Source organism: Varroa destructor, unplaced genomic scaffold (genome assembly GCF_002443255.2).
Source record: "Varroa destructor unplaced genomic scaffold, Vdes_3.0 BEIS01000006.1, whole genome shotgun sequence".
NCBI classification, from domain to species: domain Eukaryota; kingdom Metazoa; phylum Arthropoda; class Arachnida; order Mesostigmata; family Varroidae; genus Varroa; species Varroa destructor.
The window spans coordinates 31,288,678-31,309,205 of NW_019211459.1; the positions used below are offsets into that span (position 1 = coordinate 31,288,678).

Consider the following 20,528-nt stretch of genomic DNA (forward strand, 5'->3'; position numbering starts at 1 on the left):
ATGAAGACTCCGCTGTTTAAGCGTAAAAGCTGTTCATCTTTTCTTTTATATATATTTCTGCTAACAGGACATCACCAAGGCCTCAAGATCTTCCACTATTTTTTTATTTTTTTTTTGTTTTTAAATATTTGCAAATACTAAATTGAGTGAAGACACAGATATATGGTATGCTTCGGTTGGCATATTAACACTGTTTATGGGGCGTCACAACAATTTCATGTTTTTTACTTTTTCTTATTATTCTCTGCAGTATTCTTCGAAGTTCTTTACCTCCACCTTCATGTAAATATTCTAGTATGGTTCTGTCCGTCGGAAAAAATTCTCGAGAAAAGGCCCACATCATCCCCCTATAGTTTTCTCATGGACATGTATAACAGAAGTCTACAAGAATTACAAAAAGCGACAAACTTGCCCAAATCAGCATTGCGCTTTGTACGATGAAAAACGAATTGACTCCGAGACAGAGTGTTTATTAAATATTTTGTGCACTATTCCGGATGGTACCCGCCCAATCCAACCACTTTAGCGGGTTCATTCGGATCAGACAAACAAACAAGCACGAATATTTCGTTGTATATAGGTGGATAAGATACTGTAGAATACAAAGCACACAATGCTTGCAATGTGCTGGACAATTTAGTTTGATAAAGTCTGAAAAGAAAGTTAGAGAGAGTTGAAACAATATGAATTAGCACACATTTTTAAGCGTATTTGTATTACCTCTTAGAGTTCACGGTTTGCTATCCATCACGGTTTGACCGCACTATGCCGCAAGTGTACGGTATTACACTGTGACGTCCCAAAAAAAACATTTTTCTGAAACATGAAAAAAAACGTGAAGGGCACAAACTATCCGCAATTTTTACAAAAGATTCTTATCATAGAATAAAACACATCTAGGTGTCACGCAGTTACCATAAAAGTAAGGGCGATTGTTCAATGTAAGCAGAAGAATTGACTTTTTAGGGAAATTTTCTTGAGGAAAATAAATGTCGAGCTGTAAAATCTTGGCTTTGTCGTGTTGTCAACAGTAATATTGGCTACTATAATGATATTTGAAGACTATATACTTTCAATATAATTTTCTTTTCAATTAATCACAGTACAACAAATAAGTTGTTCTCTTGATGTTCATTTAACGTTGCCTGAAAATCCATCTTTAATACTTAACCCTTAGATAGTATTCATCTTAACGGCTCTGCGACTTTTCGACTTCGGAGTTGTACCACTTGCCACATACAGGTAAGCAAATCATAAAATTAATAATAATAAAGAGGATCTTACTGTAGAGAAATTTGAGCAAGTGAATCGCACAAAGGCTTCGTTTCTTAAATGAGCTATGAGATCGCACTAAACACCCCGCAACAGGTTTGTCTATTTGCTGACGGCAACGTCACAGCTTGCCGAAGACTTCCTTAACCATTCCGATTTACTGTCAACTCCAGCACTCTAAGAAAACCTGGCAAAATAGAATCGAAAATTCGCAGAGATCAATTTCAAGTTCTACCAAATGAAAACTGCGACGGACGACAGAATTTGAACAGTAATCCGTTATGCAGTTCACAGTTTCCATCATAGTTTACGCAGAGTACAAGTTTAACCAAACGTAAAACGCAATTCTTAGTATGTCCTGAATAATCCTTTAAATCTGAAGTCGACTACCTCAGGAACCGTCTTACAACCTTAAAATAAATAAATAAAATAAAATTATCATATTTATCGTATAGTATATTAAGTTTATTCTGCCAAATGGTTATAAATGTATGGATGTATTTTAAATGTTTGAATGCTACCTGACAAGGGTGAAAAATAAAGTCTAACTGATCGATAAATATTACTTTCTGATAAACAATCACGCATCTTGAGAAACGTGCTGTCTTTGGGTGACGTCCTATTTATTAGAACTTATTTGCATCGATGGCTTTTTCTAAAATAGATACGAAAATATTCGGAATTAAGGTGCAAAAACAAATGAGGGCCAACATTTGCTCTACCAATTTAAGCTCGTTTGGCTGCGCTCCTAATCAATATAAAATAAGGCACATAGTGCTGTTTCAAGTTTAATGTATGTGTGTAAGCGTTGGCTTTATCATATTATAGAGTAGTTCCTTCACGACATGTTGCAAATGTTACGCGGGCTGATTGTTGGAACAAAACGACTTAGTTAATTGAATCTACTCAATTAGAAAATAGCAAAACTAGCTCTGTTGATTGAATATTTGCTAGTAATTATGAAACCTTCGGTCTAGGTATCAAAATGTAGAGTTTTTAGCCTTCTAAAAAAATGTATTAAACATGATGTGAGTAAATGATCGTCCAAAACAAAAAAAAATTCTTCTATGTAAAAATATCGTCATACTTTTATGCATTGCTGATAAATAGATATGTGTCTTTCTCAGGGACCATGCACATCGACTAGAGATTATCTAGCTTTTTATTTTAATATTAATTTAATTATGTAATTACGTGCTAGTACACGTATAAGTGTGTCTATATGTTAGTTTCAAGTTTTTTGGTCAGTCGAAAAAGAGTAGAAAAGCAAAAAGTCGATACTTTTTCTACAGCAGTACAGCATAATCCACATAATCCGTAATTTATTACGGCAAAGACCTCTACTGCTACTCGATACAAACATGATTACGAAACTGTCGTAAAAATAACTACGACATTATTATTTACGGAAACAGCAACCACCCTTTGGAGAAACTTAAGGAAATGAATGTAGGATAAACTTGGGTCTCAAATAGATCCTAAATTGTTTGATCATTTATGTCATGCGTATAGTAATCTATGTAGTCCCATAAGTGTTTGTCTGTCACTTACACAATATTTAAGAACACACAAACGCTGCTTAACGACGTTAGAAGAGTTTATTATAGTAAAAACACACTTGTGGAAGTAATTATAAATTTTTATCAAGCAAGCTACAAAATGGCACGTATTTCATATGACTTTTGGATTGATCAATTAATTCTGACTAAACTGTAATAAAGTATGAGTACCTTGAGATTTTCTAAGCAAACATATATTCAGCAGGTCGCTTGAAATATTCATAATAGTCTAATGTATATCTTATGTGTTTTGACTACAGTACATGTCTATATTCAGCACATAGCGCTGAAGTTATTTTGTTTCCACGATTCTCAGCTAGAGCAATATCTATTATGAACTCGAGTTTAATGTTTCATACATCTCACGAATATTACACTCATATTAATTATGCCGCACTTTAGCAGGCTACGTGCATGTGATGACGGATTGTATGTGCAAACATAGAAAATTGCTTTTACTTTATCCGGTGCCAACATTTGACGAGAAAGCGTGGTCATGTCTGAGCTTTTGTCGGTGGTCAGCATCTCCACAGAAAGAACATAGCAGCTATGAGAACTCCAACAAAAGTGAGCGTTAACGAGGCAATGACGGTCCCTCGCGATGAGTTGCAATAATCCGTTTGACAGCGACAAATTTTCGTGGTCCCCTACTCAATCCATTGTAATTAAGTTACACAAAAAAAAATCCACATTATCGTATAACTATGCTGATTATTTTTTTGTAAATTACTTATTATTACAAGAGATGTAAGTTATGCATGTGAGTATCGGATATTAATTTTTGTTTAATATGGCTTTGATCGAATCTTTTTTATTGTGCTGTTCCAGAATACCACAGAATAGCTTGTGCTATATTTTGGATTAACTGGCAGATAGAATGTGTTTGTTTTTCGAGTTTCTTTTTGTGTATCAACTTAGCTGAATAAATGTTAACCTGCCGCATTCGGGTTGCACTGCAACCACTACTAATGTCCATCCGCGACTTCGGTTCTTTTCCGCAAGTTCGCCGAACGGACTCAATTATACCTGTAATTAATTCATTTATTAATCATCTATCTTGTAACGAAGGAAATATAATATTAATGTATGAGTAAATATACATCTGCTGTTATATAAGATCAGAGCAAGTGGCTGTGAAACGCTTGCTTCTGTTAGCCAGCAATAAAACTCAGTCAATCCGCCTTATTTTGGTGGTAATGGTAGGACCTATGGCAGTGTCGTCGGAATATCGCACGGGTTGTTCGAACGCTTGGCTAATAAGAGGTCGCCTCCGATGGCGTTTGCCTAAAGGAAGCCTAAACGATGGGTTGAGGAGCACAAGTGGTTAGAACAGGAACGGAAACAGCCAAAAGATTAAGTCAGGAAATCGGCGCGTCGATGTGGGGATGGGGCACGTGTGAGAATTTAAGCAGAAGCTATACGAGTACTTTCCCCTTGAGAAGGCCTGCTTGCCGGAATGTTTTTCCGCCGCGACAGGAGGAACTGGAAGATGTTTGATAGTTTGTGCGAGCTAAATGAGGACTGCTGAATTACCTGAAGGTGAAGCTATGTTCAGCGTGTTCCTGGCAGCTAACACAGTTGTAAAAGTCGATTCATACGCGGAGGTAGTTTGAGCAGTCCGAACCGAACGTCAAAGGACTCGGTCCGAACTTAAGTTATATATTTGATACCCACTTCCGAGGGCGCACTTATCAAAAAAGGATTCCGGTTATTGCTACTATTCAGAGAAGGGCACATCAACGGATTGCGCCTGCAAGTAGAATTTGCGATATTAAAGGCAAGGTAAACCAGGGTCGCAGACCCCAGACGTGTTGCTACTGTGAAGCCAGTAGGCTTCTAGAACCTGTATTCTCCTATTTAAAAATATCAAACCCTGTGCGCCGATCCTGGAGCATCGATTAGCCAGCCTTTGGTAAGCGGCCGTAGTGTAAACGTTACGAAAAGAATAGAATTCACTGGGTTCATTTTCAGCAAAGGTATGCTTTGTCGAATTAGCCTGTGAGGATCAGGATTAGTTCTGCCGAAATCAGCCGAACCTTTTGGCCTTTTCAACCTCTCATAAGGTCACCCGAATCCTAGCAGAACAGTACTAGTAGCATATTATTTTTCGTACAAGGGGATATCAAGTAGAGCGTTCGTAAACTGCTGCGACGTATGCCGACGTCCGAGGGAAAGGTACACACGCGCGCCCCTCTGCCTCGAACCAGAAATCCGTAGATTTTTTGTTGACAGGTGAGCATGAACGTAATTGGCCGGAATGTACAGCCGCTATCGTTGCGAGCATGACCACGACAACAAGGTGTCCTGCGGACCGTCAGTAGATCTGAATGTCTGAGCCTATTGCTGTGGATTCGTACGGAACACCCCCGATTGCGTCGAAGGTCAGCAGTTGTGCTACTCGTTAGTCGGCGTAAAAATACCGCCGGATTCCTTGTCCTCACTTTCCCTTTGTTCATTTTTCCGTTTGAACATAAAATTATCTAAATGAGCATCTTGATGGATAAGCGTGTAACAAAGAAAATATAACATCAATTTGTGAATGAATGCACATCTACGTACAAGATCAAAGGGGATACCTGCGAAGCGACTGTTTCTACCAGCTAATGGCAAAGCTAGCCAGTCCGTTTTTGTATGCACACAAGTAGATGATAAGTATGATCTTTTTCTCTAGATGAATTTGTGCAACTCTAATATAATCTTATGATTTTATCGGTTTGAGTAAACGCATATATACGAGTGAGGCACCTTTACGGCATATCTGAAGGGCAATTATTATCTAAATTGTATAGCGCTGTTGTAACTTTATTAACAGAAAAACGAAATGATCACGAGCATGTCACGATGAAGACATTGTTGTTGTTAGCATTAGAAAATGTTAAAAAGAAAATTTGAGATGTCAGTTAGATTTTTTTAATTAAACGTGTATTCTGTTATTGCCTCTTACTTTGTGTCTCATTACGTATTAAGTCAAACATGTTACAAGCTTTAATTTGAGCAAATTATTACCGTTGAGGTCTTTGAAGATGTGTAGTTCGCAGCCGTAGTCGCAATGGGTGGCCGATATTTTATCAGGGCGGAAAAATTCATCGCGACATTTGGCTGTGTGATTTACACCAAGAGCCTCTTCCTTCTGACTCCAACTGCAATTATTAGCATTAGCGGAACTTAGAGTAAACTTAAAGCATATTTAAAGCTACATCGATACCAAAAAATCACTTTTTTGTCTTATTGAATCGTCCATCGTGTTCTAGACTTAAACGACAACGTTGTGGACTTAGAGCGTTCAGAAGCCGCCTCTTAGCTAACTCACGCACTACCACATTCAACAAGTTTCCCCGAATACACCTAAGTTCCACAGGGGCCCTAGAGTCGTTATAAGAACCGAGTATGTTATTAAAAGCTGATATTAGGTTTAATTACATTATTCAACTGTATGTGCCGTAAGGCAGACCGCCTGTACTTTATTACACTAATATAGGTTAGGCTTTTTTTTGTTTTGCGTTCAGTACTTGAGTTATTAGGCATTACTTCATACGGCTGGCTCCCAGGACGAAACAAACCATGTGTCTGCTCCCAGATTCGAACCTACACTGCACCGAACAAACACTGCGCTATCACGGAGACTCACCTGCATAGGTAGCATTGCGTGGCGTAGCTGCATCCAATCGTCGCGCATAGCACAACGGCCATAACTGCCTGTAAGCGGACCAGGATCAGAATGCGGGTCAAGACCCTCATTTGGTATCGTCGTCTCGGTAAAACTTATATAACATTTATACAGCATAACTCAGTACAGTGTTCCACTTCACGCGGCAGCATGAAACTCAATCAAGGCTCAATGCAGACCACAGATTTACTCTTCAGACAGGCTGTCACACACACCATGTGGTACTTAGAGTACTTGGCCACCGTAGTACCTCAATACCTTCAGTGCTCTGTAAGTTCTGACACATATCACACCTTTTAAGACATTTTTTTCTTCCATGCTATAAAAGACTTCGCGAACTTAACAATTGAATTTGCTTTCGTAATATAATACAATATCGCGTTGCATTGGAATCGCTGCGCGTTCCATTATATACAGGAAAGGCATCTGTGACATTTGTTGAAAACAAAAAGCGTTTTATTGTAGTGGTGGCATTTCTGTGAAGTTATATCAATGAATTGTGAAAAGCTATCTACTAAATATATTTTGAATTAAAGATCGGGGTTCATCATTCTTCTTTGTTTATTCTACGTGCGATATTGTCAACATGATACGGCTTGACACGGTCTCGAGCCTCAGCCTCTAGTTGATGACGCGACACTCAGTCTCAATAGATTATTATTGAACTTCACATTTTAAACATGAAACGCACTAATAGATTACGAGGATGAACTTGAAAGGTTAGAAATCACTAAACTTGTCCATATGTCAGAGTGTCTTTATACTGGTCTTAGTAACCTAGCTTTTTCAATAAACTACTAAGCTTGTCTTCTTTTCTATATGTTTGCGGATAGCGTATAGCGTTTCCCAAAGCAGCTCACGAAGATGTCAACGATTAGATGTCTATCCCTTCTTTGACGAAAACCTTGTTGATGTTATAATTGTGTATTTCCTGTACTGAATCACAGTGGATCTTATTTGACTACCTTTTTGAGCCAACGAAGCACAGAGCTACCGTATCATAGCGTACATCATATATTATTATTATGATTAGCTCGCGCTCTGTTTGAACATTTAAAAATTGTGTGCATGCTGGACGGATGGTGTCTCCGTTTAGTTTTCAGACATAAGTATTTAAAAAATTAGCTTCACCATCGTTTTGATGGGCGACATACACTTCAGAGGCAGTAGCAACAACTATGGACAGACAGGCGTCAACCTGCCTGTCTGCGTTCTGAGCCTTTCTAGCGGTCGTGATTCTGTCCATAGTATATCAGCAGAAGCAATACTGTAGGCATTTTGCGCGCTGGCTCGTTCCACGACGATTCGGCAATGGCAACGGCTCTCAGGAATGGCAAAAGCGGAAAGATGCCAACTAATAGAAGGAGAATGGTATACGAAGAGTCACCTTATAAGGCAAAATAAAATCTTGTTTTTCGCATGTAAAAGTAATCTCTATGGATCAAGCAGGCGTCCGTTACCGCAACATTATTACTGCTTTAGCTGTCGCCTTCGTTGGCAGACGACAGGTGAGCTAGCACCTGACCAATCCATATTGCAGACATCGACATCCAGACTCATGCGGCTAGCGGCTATCGACTAGCGTATAGACGCAGGTAAACAGATAGTAAGGTACATGAGTGGGCGCCACGGACCATAATTAGAAGAAAGATAGAAAAGAACGAACAATCAGTCTCAACAATAACATACGAATAATAAGGACGGCGGGAAACACGTGAAACATATTTGTTGTTGCTCCTATTAATGTTGCTACTTCTGCAGGCGCTCTATATTGGGTCGTTGAGATACGACTATGTTCATTTTTGTTGTTTGCTATTTTTCTTACTTATAACAGTGTATCCGGATTGAGTTACCTTTAAACACTGCCACGTAGTCCATGTAAAGGTAACTCAGATATTTAGGATTTTAATAGAATTAAATGTGGGCCTTACGGTCGGCGCATTTACCCTTGTAGACAATACTGGATTAGTTTCGAATGGCACCATGCCGATAGCTTGTAACACTGATTTAAGTCCTTTTTCTTTCGTATTCAATAACAGCAGCCCACCCAAATTTGTACCACTTTTGCTATGCAAATAGCTCTTGTGATCGACAGCGCAACATCTGCAATGTAATTTAGAGAAATACTCATAACAATAGAGTTGCGTTATATTATACGCCTATATTTATAAAATACTGGACGGTATATTTAACTGGTATCGAATTTTTAGCGCACGTTATACAAAATATTTCAAGCGATAGGTCAGTCTATAAAGACATAATAAAAATTATCAGCCTATAAAACAATAAATGTAATAGACATCTTTAAAAACTAAATGAAAAGGGTTGGCAACAAACAGCTTACTTCAGCCCAATACGATTCCGAGAATGGATCACAGAAAAGAATTGGTTAAAAATTGCTCAATACTTACGCAAAACTAATTTGCGAACATAACAAAAACAGCACTACTAGTGCGCTGGCTACTCTTAGTAAGCAGAGATTTTAAGGAAATAATTTGCCCTATAAGAATTGCCTTATAAGAAATAATAATAAAGGAATTAAAGGAAATTATATTCCTTTAAAAAGAACTCGGTCAGACTTTAAAAAAGAAAGCCTCGAACAGCTCTCAATATTTATTTCAAAATGTCCCTGAAGTCAATATCATATACGGTCCATCCGACTGACGTCTACATACATCGTGCTCTCTAGCTTTATATTTAAATTACGGGTTAGATTGGTTAACATAGCTATGACAGGCATAGATTGGGTGTTTGCATCTTGTCATGCTCAGCACTTTTGTACGAGAACTTGGTTTCTGAAGGCCTGACACTAACAGACGCAAACCGGTGCACTTCGTTGGGGTGTCTAGTTAAGTGTATGTGAATTAATTCAGCTTAATCGAGTAAGTTTCTTCATGCATCGCCAAACACAAGCCTGAAGTATAGGGAACTGCATTTCACCAAATTTAATCCGCTTCACAATAGGGAAATCGCTTTCATACCGGCCGCTTCATATGCATCGATTACTTCGATTCAATCTTGCATGGCCGGGATTCCCGGGGTCTACGCCCCAAAAGGTTTCTTTAAACCGCAACTAGCTTTGCTAACTGCAGAAACTTAAGATAATTTAAAAGCTAATCAAAACTCTTGCAGCAAGTGTTTTCGAAAGGCAACCATTTGCAAATCGGAAATATGTCTCATATCGAAGTGGTGTATAATACGTAAATCAAATAATTTTAATTTGTAATGGATATGAAACGATATATCTACCTAACAACAAGGAAGACCGGACGATATGATCAATACTTTTCAAAAACATAGTTAAGTGGACGTTACACAGTGGATACACCTCCGGATTTGTTTACAGAACCCTCCTCAGAGCAGAAAGCTGTAAAAAGGTACTTTTTGGTGAAGTTTTCATTGGTTAGAAGCGCTTACCCACCAGGCTGTGGCATGTGGGTAAGTGACAAGAGAGAATAAATGATTACCGAGAATCCTAGAAGATAATTTGCACACAGTTATGGCTACTTTTGAGATGAGCGGAATCAACCTGACTTGCATTGGAGTACAGGATAAGACTGAAAAGCGACATGTCTCAGCTACTCATTTAATATAGCATGTAAGTATTTTGGAGCAGTGGCCTCGTTTTCAATTGTTCGAGCAAATGATGTATTCGATAGAACTGAAGGAGCTAATGTAACTCATTCCTTGAGTAATGCTTTGAACTAGATCTTAAACGCGAATTTCAAGATAAGCAGCAATAATGTTCTGCACTAACAGAAAACCTAGTACAAAACAATTTGTATGTATGGCGTATATTTTTTTCTCAGATCATACGTAACGCAATGGGTTTATATTTAAAGACCATTGACACAGTCGGCTGGTAGAATATATTTCTTAGGAGCACTTGATGGCAATAGTACACTTTAAGAACTTAACATTTCTCCCTATGTTGCTATAAATAACTGTTTCATGTCAGCCTTTATTAAGATGAGTGGCGTGTAGATTGCCACCGGCTAGTTTTTTTTTTTATTTGCTCATTAAATAATGAGGTGTAAAAGACGTGAAAGACACACCTGTCGTGAGCGACGCTTTGCATGACCATGGTTCACTGCAAAAAAGAGCCGCACTACGGGCTGCTCGAATTGTCGAAAAAAGTCTAGAATTCCAGCTGACGCAAACGAATTTAATACTTCTATTGAGAAATGCCAAAATGGTTTTGAAACGTATTCTTCTAAAGGAGGTCATTCAGCACTATGATAATTATCAGTAATCAAGCAGCAGGCGCTTCGAGCTGTCATGTTTTATGGAACTGAACGAAGTTTGTATTTGAATAATGTATTTAATGGTAGCAATACATGTTTAAGGACAAGTGTACTTCAACGTCTTTTTGCTGTTAGCTATGGGGGGCACGCAAGAGGAAACATTACCTGTATCTGTTTCAGTATTCTAAATGGTAAAATAGTTCATCACCAACCCAAGGGCTCCAATCTGCTTGGTCTCTTAGGTTTTTTCCATTTTCTTCTTTCGAACGCCAGTAATCGATAATCTACAAGACGTGCTGTATGATTTAAAAACATTACGCACACACACACACACATATATATATGGACCACAAACACACTTAGCAGTGATAACTGTGGCATGTATTTTTCGTTTGATTTCGATCTAATTCTAATCACCGAAACAGGTTATGAGCGTTTAATAGCCCTAATTACAAAGCATTTATCACATTATTAAAGAATGTATGCAACATCAATGAGCTGGCGAATATTTCTTAATATTTGTTAGATATCAGTAGTACATACAGATACTCTATTATTAATTATATTCAAAATCATTAAATTGTTTCGAAAGATTGGCAAAACAGTGTTTTAGCACAATATTTATGATCATTCGTACGCTTGAGTCTGGGCGCTACCTAGCGCCATGCTGAAAACAATAATAATAATTCGACTCTTGAAATGGCGAAGTCCGTGTAGTTTTTTTGACGCAAGTTTTCGATTTCTTCGAGTGTAACCAAGGTAGCGTCTAGATTCTAGTTCATAATAGCTTTGAATACATTTTTTAAAATTAATTGTGCTTTTTTCCAATGCGCTATCAACACCGGTCATACGTTATTTCAGTCAGGATAATCGTTCGGTATCCGAAACAACCGTTAGTTTCTTGTTCGTAATGACGTTATTATGAAACCATAACAAATAAATTTGTAAATGGTAAAAACTCTGATAGGGAAAAAGTTAAGAAGCCCGTTGTTAAGCACGTTCATACTTAAGGAACTTTGAGCAAGAGAGCTAGTGTAGGAACCTCTGAAGAAATAATTATACGTTAAAACGTATATGCTTTAGTTAGCAGCAGAGCTTTGCTCTGCATGAAGCCTGATTCTTGACGCTTTCGAATCGTTTTCTCGCATAACGCATCCTTGCTGAAAGGGCAAGCGATCAAAGTACGCTAACGAGTTTTCGATTTCGCAATCAAAAAAGCGATCCTTATATCGAAATAATCGTAGAGTAGTACAAAATGAGCTCTATGAGCCTAATATGAGTCAGGCCAGTTTTGAACGTTTGCACTGGCAGACAACCCACGAAATAAGAAAAAATATCTGCAATACCGTGTGTGCGCTTACCTTTTCTAATGAGGCATCTTCAATGTACATCATGGGCTTGCAGAGATGCGCTATTACTGAGTCCATAAATACGTGAAACCGCAGTTATAACCGCAAATTAGATGATCCGTTGAAAAGTGCGGGCAATGAATATTTTACAATTGTATTATATCAAAGAAGAAACTAGTTTTCGCCTTAAAATAGCCTTTACTTCCGACCATGTGATGCATTTCCACGCTTTTCAATAACTTGGACCTCTTCGATACTGTCCTTGTATAACCTTGTATCCTTCGATAGCTTTCCTGGTATAAGTTAGCCTTTAAATTTAGTCTTTTCAAAGAACAGAGTACGAAGTCAAATACGATGTAAAACCAAAGCAGAAGCGTTCAACAAGGACGAATCTTGGACTCGAGTTTTTCTTTTTTCAATATTTACTAAGCTTTTCAGTTTTGATAGATAACTATACTGTTTACAGCTAAGCATTTGATGTTTCGGTTATTCATTATTCACATACAACGATATACCCTCAAATAGAGTTGAAGTATGGCGTTGACATAATTAACGTTACCGTACTTCAGAGCAACTGAAACCACATTGATATACTGGTTACATTCAATTTTAAAACTTTAGCTTATTTTTAAAGATTTTTAGCTCTCCTGTGAGAAAGATGCAATGTGATTCAGTTACTAATGTATTTAAATAGTTTTATAGTTCTAGCTATTTTTTAAAATATTGATCAAAAAAAATCTTGCGTACTAAATGTTATCGACTTGAATAGCAATTTAAATTGGGTTCGGATGTAATTATTTTTCATTCATTCTCAAACAGTGAACCTTTACAAATCAAAAAGTTATTAGGGACTTAGGGTATGTTAGGGCGTACCGTAGAAGTCATTCAACTCGACGAATGCTCAGCGTCAAGTTCAACTGACATGCCACAAACATTCTTATTCAACGGTACTATGAGGTGATGGTATGTTCCTCAATCATGATTTTCATGGTAAGGTACGTCGATGATATAACATAATTTTATGATAAGAAGACATTCACCCCTATCATAATTTTATTTTGCAGCTTGCAGTTACTGGCTCGAATAAAGCTCGAACCCTGAGCTAACTCAGAATACTAGTTCAAGTTGTAACGCTGTAACTAATGTCCCTCGAAAAACTTAATTAGAAATATTGTCGTTCTCCTGCTCTTTAAAAGCCTTCACTTGTACTTTATTCGATGATGAAGCTATCAGTTACACAATTAGCTTTGAAGAAGACAAAAAAGCTACTCACTAATCCGACGTTGATTCTATAAGTCATCATTATGATGCCTATTAAAAATCTTATCTTCTTAACGCGTTCCTAGCAGGTTACGATTCCAAATTACAATGAAGGCAGAACTTCGTAGGGCCTCGTATGAAGTAACTATGTTGCGTCTCTAATTGTTTCAGTAGGTCACTACTTAGTAGATGCAGTCTGATGACACATTTAAAGTTGCATTTTATATTGAAAGTAGTCGGTCCTGATGTAACTAAAACTTTGGCGCGCGCGTTAGCTGCTATTTTCGCGCGGAAGTGATTACACTGTACGATCAGACATGCGCTATAACTAGCAAATTAACCGCGGGCACAAGTATTACAACCGCCTCCTTTACTCTGGAGAGGGTGAGTGGGAAAGGGGTTCTCTCTGATACTATGTAGGTGCTATCAAGTAATGCCAGTTCTCCAACCGAACGTTGCGACGTCGTTGAGGAAGGGTCAAATAAAGAGAACATTCTCTGATCCAATATAGTACTTTCCGTATGTTGCGTACAAGCAATTTTATGATTACACATCTCTTTGTTAGCGTCCCATTTTAATAAATAAAAAAATTTCCTTGCCGTATGCTGCAGTAAAAGTAGGAAAAAAACTCGATAGAGAAAAGTATTCATAAATATTATATATTTATATATATATATATAATAAATATATAGAACAATAGTTGTGGTTTGCATGGAAAATCGTAGGGGTTTGGGATGTTACAGAGAATAAAAAACACATTTTGTCTATATTCGACTGCATCAATATAAGCAGGTTTTTATTACTGGCGTTTCTTCAGCTCTGAGATTAAAACTTCATAGTTACGGACTTAGATGCGATCCGACTATCAGTTTCACAGTGTATCATCACGTATGAAGTGTATAAGCTTTCATCAACAGTCTAGCAAAAGCTTACAGTCATATCTTCTTTCTAATCCGATCTTTTATCATTCGCTTAGTAAACAGCTTGACTAAGGTTAGGTTACGTTGAGACCTAAACAACGGCGTGTTTTTCACTTAACAAAAACGCAGCGTGTCACTTAAACTCTAGCAAAACATTAATTTATTATGTGCTCATAGTCACTCTCTACAACCTTTCCTTCTCAGTCAGTTTATTTGGTTGATATCGTTAGAAATTTTTAGGTCTGCTGTTGATCTGAAAAGGAAGTAACCGGTGCAAGATCTGGAGATGGATATCGATGTAAAGGAGCCCTCACTTGAACTTTCGTAGACCAGCTTCCGTGAGTTTTCAATGTATGACCTGGCGTTGGCTTGGACAAGGATAACATCGCGTTTTCTATCGTCCCTGTGCGGTGTCAGCCATGTGCAGATCCTTACCATATGCAGGCTGTATTTTTTCTCAAACATTTCCTGCTTTAGAAGACCTTTCCAGCTTTACTAACTGCAAAATATGCTTATTTTTTATATTCTGTCCCTGTAGTCCTTTTTCTGCTTTAGATCGGCGTAAATATATTACTCTGGTCATTCGTAGCGATTCTGTATAGAAACCTGCTGTCGTGACTGTGTCTTGTCTGGTGCAAATCAAAATGTTGGAAGACTTAGAAAGCCGAAGTTGTATATTCTTTTCATTTAATTTATGGGGTTCCTCATGGTTTAGCATCCTCGTAGATTCAAGACACCTCTGTGTTTCGAGCTTTATGTTCGGTCTGGTGTTTGGGCTCCGAACCTAGACCACAACGTCCCCTACCTAAGATTATCACGCAAATACGTTATCCACTAAGCTAGCACGGCGAAATTTAAGACACTTGCCGAAAATCAGATGACCACAATCAATTTTCCCATACAATTTATAAGTTGTTTTTCAATCGTCTATCTTTCTTCAGGCGGTCTTCATTAATTTTGTATGGCTGAGCGAAGAAGTCAGAAGAAAGTGCGCGCTAGAGTTGCAAGGTGGCATTAGTGAACCTCGGAAGCTATCCTTAAGCAGACCTTCTACACCTGGAATCCACCCCGTTAAGCTCTTTGATTTCATTAAAAAAGCGAAAAATAGACGTCGAAAACCCATTGCTTTTCGTCAGGAACATCCGTGTTCTTCGGAGCAGAAATTAGAGATCAAATTTTCTCATTGGACAATGAAATTACAGTGGACTAATGCAGGAGAGAGTGTACATTCAAACGGTATTAAATTTGCATATTTGAATATGAAAATGCTAGAAACGTAAAGGAAACAGAGAACAATTATTAAAAAAAAAAGTGCCGTTGCTTGAATTCAAGCCTAACAACCAAGCAACTTCATTGATAAACCCAAAAGGACATGACTGCATTTGCCATTCTAGACCCATTAATCCTGGCTTACTGCGCCAAAATTAGTTGCGTCTAACTGGAAAGTTAATCTACTGAAAATAAAAAGCTTTTGTAAAGGCCGTTTCAGATTGGAGAAATTCTCATGTGGGACAAATTGCACAGAAACGACTCGTTTATGAAAGCAGTTCTGCGTATAGAATAATACCTTAGCGAGAACCAATGCAAAGGATGCTTACACAGAAGCGATAAGATCAAGTGCATCTGGAAGTGCTCTTCACATAATATCTAACAATGATATATTAGAAGGCGATGGGCTTGTTATGAACATTTCCGGAACTTTAGTCTTGATGTATGAGAAAATGTTTTGCAATACGCGACATCATTTTACAGAAGGCCTTTATTGCAAATGTAAACCACCGTCCGAGCTTTTATTGCACTTCTAAAACGGTAAACTAATTAGAAGCAAAGCCAATGATCATAGAGAAGGTGCTTGTTATAATGGCATTACAGCAACATTGATATAAAAAAAAGTCGTACAATTATGAGGGCTGAGAGGGTTTTCGAGAGAATTGTGAAAAATGATAAGTGCTCCACAATCAGAATGGTTTCATTCCGTCGCTGGGATCGAAGCATACCTTATATCCTTTAAAGGTGATAGCGTTAAAGCAGTGATCCGGAGGATCACGTTCGGATGGTGCAAGATGGTGCAGTTTCTATAGAATATTCCAAGGCTAAAGGAAATATTAGTTTATCTCTGATTGAATGATTTTGACGTGAATGTGGCTTAAGCTGTCTAAACGGAAATGATCACGACTAAAGAAAAATGGCGAAATTACCTTCGAATCTTGATTTGGAGTTAGGTTTTTAAAGATAATCATATATACAATTACTTAGGTTAGTAATGCATACCTTAAATATGCCCAGACTGTTGGCCTTTTTAGCTCGTTTCACTACTTAAGATTTCGATGAATCAATAATCTAATATGTATGATCAATAATCTTGTCCCCGTGAGAGCTTAGTGAAGGCAGCAGTCTGGAAGAATGCCTAACGGCGATACTGGACGTAAAATCGAAACATAGGGGGATCAAAAATCTTAATCCGTTGGTTTTCTTTGTTTATGACTGTTTGTAAGTACAATACTATGAGTAATAAGAATTCTCGTTGTTGCTTGTAAACATATGTAACTTTATTTAGAAAATCTAAGCGAATACATTTATGCATGACTAAGACACTTGCAGATTTTCCCTTAGTAGTCTGAGATGGGGCCTCAGTGTGAGAATCACTTAGCGGTTCCTTCGAAACCGCTAAAGGCCACGCGGTTGGCCAAGTTAATAACCATTAAACCACGATCCTTTGCTGTAATATTTTGTGGATGTTGGATAACGTTTCTCGCATTACTTACGGATACAGAGGACACCCGGCAGCGGAAAGAAGACCTGTCAGCATTCTACACCTCTGCTTGCTGCTTTTACGTTACTTTTCCAGCCCTTTATTTCTTCGTCTAGAACACACATGTCAACATGCGCTTTGCTTTTTGTGAGCGTTTGAAATTGGCTGTAACCAATCAGGATTGAGTCGAAGTCTTTGGCCTATAAACACGTATAACTGCTTAAAAATAATTATTCTTGTAATTCTCAACGAAGGTGTAATTAAATTGAATAAATGCAACTGGGATATATATATATATATATATATATATATATATATATATATATATATATATATATATTTGTTCCAGTATACAGGGTAGCACGTTTAAATTGAGAATTTTGTTGTTGAATGTTTCGTTCTGTAATTAATGTCTAGATAAAAACAAATATTTTTATAACTGTTCTTTATATGTATTAAAAGTGTCGCTCTGGACGGTCATGCTTATTCAATATACCGTTACAGTTTCGATTCGGGACTTAAACCCCTAACAAATCATTTTCAAAATACTTGTTCTCTACTCCGCAGATAACTTTACCAGTAGATTATTAATCGTGAGACAATATTGGTGGACGTAAATTCAGATGTCGCTCAGAAAATCGAACGTAATTAAATATGGCACTAATAACACGCCAAAGTTTTGGAAACAGGCTCAAAATGGCTAAACAGTTTGAAAGATGCAAAAAGGCTCAAGAAGTTTTAAAAAGATCAACTGTTGAGGTTTGTCTAGACGTTCTAAGTGGCAACTGGCGTTCTCATCTGAAAACAGCCGCTAATTTGTGTATCAAAAACCTTTTGTGTATTAAAAACTTGTCTCTTTTTTAGAGATTTTAATACATTTTTGAGTCCTTCAAATCTAAACTCTTTTCTATTTTTCCCCATAACAGGTTTCATCGGATTTCCCAAAATCGTACAATAATTTGCATTAATGTAAACTGTCAGTTTTCCGGCTTAAAAGACGAAATTTTCATATTTGGTGGGAATTTGTTCAGCATGGAAATACGAGATTGTACCTTATTTTCGCCAAACTTTAAAGAACGACGCACTGTTATAATGATTACCCAAAAATTTTCCTGATTTTCACGTACCACTATATATATAATGATTCGTTGCCACCTTAATTTTAATGCTTAGATGTTTGAAGAAATGTATTGCCTTTACGAAAATAATTATCGCTATATGCAGCCTCAGTGGTTCCTTAATTTTTAATGGGCGTAGCCTTTTGAGAAAGCATAGTTTAGCACCTCACACCACCATCAACTTTCAGTTAAACCCTTTAGAGAGAGATTCAAACAACGAATTTCATCTACGCCTAATAAACTGCAGTCTTAAAATGCTAGTTTCTAGTATGTTGCTTTCGCCGTTCCTACACAGCCTGAAACAGGACACTCGCGTAATCGGCCACGGTCCTATCTTGACGACAGGACCCGAATCCTTACTCGCTTTCGACCTTATCTTTTCACGTTACCTTTTATAGCCAAACATAATAGGCTAACTATCAATAATTGTAGAAACAATTGAGAGATATCGAACCCAAAATCGTGCGTTCAATTATCATTCCTCTTTACATCAAGATTTTCGGTCGACGAAACAAAACGGGGCTGTTGGTTTGTAAAAAGAAGTTAAGGTTACGCACTAGTACACGACCTTGTAGTTTTACTGATAGTTATGTTACTGTTAGTTTCAGCGATTTGTGCTTGTTTAGCTTGAACTGATCTCGTGTAGCCTTAATAAAGAAAGTTCAAACACGTTTGTGCCAAGTTAAGTGAGCGGTTTAATCCTACGCCGCTTGTGAAAAGACATCGAAGTAGTTCGATGTCCTGCTATTAAGCCACGTGTCAAGCCTTAAATACACAAAACAGAAACCAAAATTCAATGTTAAAATTGTTCCCGTATTTCTCATTGTCCATGGCCTTCTGCCCATTTTATTGTACATATTGTTAAATAGTGAATGGTAATTCTGCGCTGCGACTAAGCTTTGTATACTAGCTCTCTGCTAATATACAACACAAAAAAGCCATCTGAAGAAACGTTTTGGGCTTCGAGTAAGGACAGACATTTGTTCAATGGATAAAATAGTTCAGTTTAACGGTCGAGTTGAAGCATGCATACTATCGCTGTGCTCAATATGACAACTTTAATTCTATGATAAATCATAAAATCAAGAGTGAACTTTCCTCAAATTCAATATGATGTAGCGATCAACGATTTATATTGTAGTTAGGAAATTGTCGCGTTGTCGTTGGTTGTATTCGTTCGATTTCTCAATAAGCTTTAGAATTATGGAACTATGGCTGTACGCGTAACTACACATGTGGCGGCAGGTGTCCACCTAATTAGATCGACTAGTCAGATTCCCGGATAAGTTACAGTACTCTATACGATCATAAACGCACAGAAATTACGCTCAGGACATACGAGGTAAAAAAAAATCGTGACTAAGCGAAAAAGGCTAGGAAATTCATCTCGTGGCTCTTGTCCCCGTTCACATAGGCGAATTCGGTTTCAGACCCGAATGGATGCTGGCTGCTGAAGGCAAATGTCATGTTTTGTATTGGCTAGATGATAGTTACTTCGACAGTGGGTCCACCTGACATAGCGATTGCAGAACTCTGATATCCCCCCTTAGAGGCCTGTCTCTTGCGCTTGTCACCATAGCGCGAATGGAGTAAGGTGGGATTATTGGCTAGTAGACCTCTCAGATTGTGCTCTTCGTTCTAGGCCTTACGCGATTTGATACAGATAAACCTACCACAAATGATAATCTAAAACAGGCTCAAAGACTGAAATCCTTCTAAAGTGCGCAGTTTCCCACTTGAACATCAAATTGGCCTGCAAAACTCTCGAGAGCTCAGCCAAGTCAACCCTCCACCGCAGTCTACCTTCCGATTCTCGCTCTTTTCCAAAATGTATAACGATTTGTTAAAGACTCTCCCCAAGGCCGGTCCAGCCCAGTCACTAATGCCATGTCAGGCGTCATTCAAGCATTACATACTTAACGCTAAAACAACTCGCGACACTTCTACCTAAAATGTCCTGCGATTCATATTAGTAGATACTCGCATTGGCTGCTTAGAACGCGTTTTGCTAACATTGCAATGGTTCTATTGATCAACAAAAATTAGGTGGCACCATAGGTGACTCCCATGACGTTAGCCCGATCACACTAATGGTCCTTATCTGTAGAAAAGAATAGCGCTAGCACGTCCATCAAGGATTGGCGTCACTAGAGACTGTCTACTTTGTTGCTTCCCTTTCCCTGACGCGGTGTTGCATCCGCTCAAGTTACAGCAGTAGCGGCGGAGGTAACAGCGGCCTACATCACTGCCGCTTCCACCTCAGCCGTCTTCGTCGATCGCGCAGCATCCTTACAAGCTGAGCGTAGCAATAGGCACTTCTCCGTCCGCCGTCGCTATGTTTCTGTCCGTCTGTTAGCCGACGAGCAGTAGTTTAGCAGTGGCACGAT

General features: G+C 38.1%; 1 protein-coding gene across 3 annotated transcripts in view; it reads right to left on the reverse strand.

Annotated features, from left to right (window-relative positions):
* Positions 1 to 2,848: 2,848 nt before the first annotated feature.
* LOC111253450 (uncharacterized) overlaps positions 2,849 to 20,528 on the reverse strand; it is a 46,878-nt gene continuing 29,198 nt past the window's right edge. The window contains exons 1-6 of one of the 3 annotated variants that reach the window (XM_086973861.1): positions 13,365 to 13,689; positions 12,104 to 12,412; positions 6,460 to 6,527; positions 5,838 to 5,971; positions 3,766 to 3,857; positions 2,849 to 3,478 (exon numbers count right to left, since the gene is read on the reverse strand). In XM_086973861.1, the coding sequence (XP_086829987.1) occupies positions 3,350 to 3,478; positions 3,766 to 3,857; positions 5,838 to 5,971; positions 6,460 to 6,527; positions 12,104 to 12,169 (489 nt within the window). In that variant the 5' untranslated portion in view covers positions 12,170 to 12,412; positions 13,365 to 13,689 and the 3' untranslated portion in view covers positions 2,849 to 3,349. Of the gene's footprint in view, positions 3,479 to 3,765; positions 3,858 to 5,837; positions 5,972 to 6,459; positions 6,528 to 12,103; positions 12,413 to 13,364; positions 13,690 to 20,528 lie in introns of those variants that run through there. The other 2 variants (XM_022812823.2, XM_086973862.1) reach the window with 2 other exon arrangements.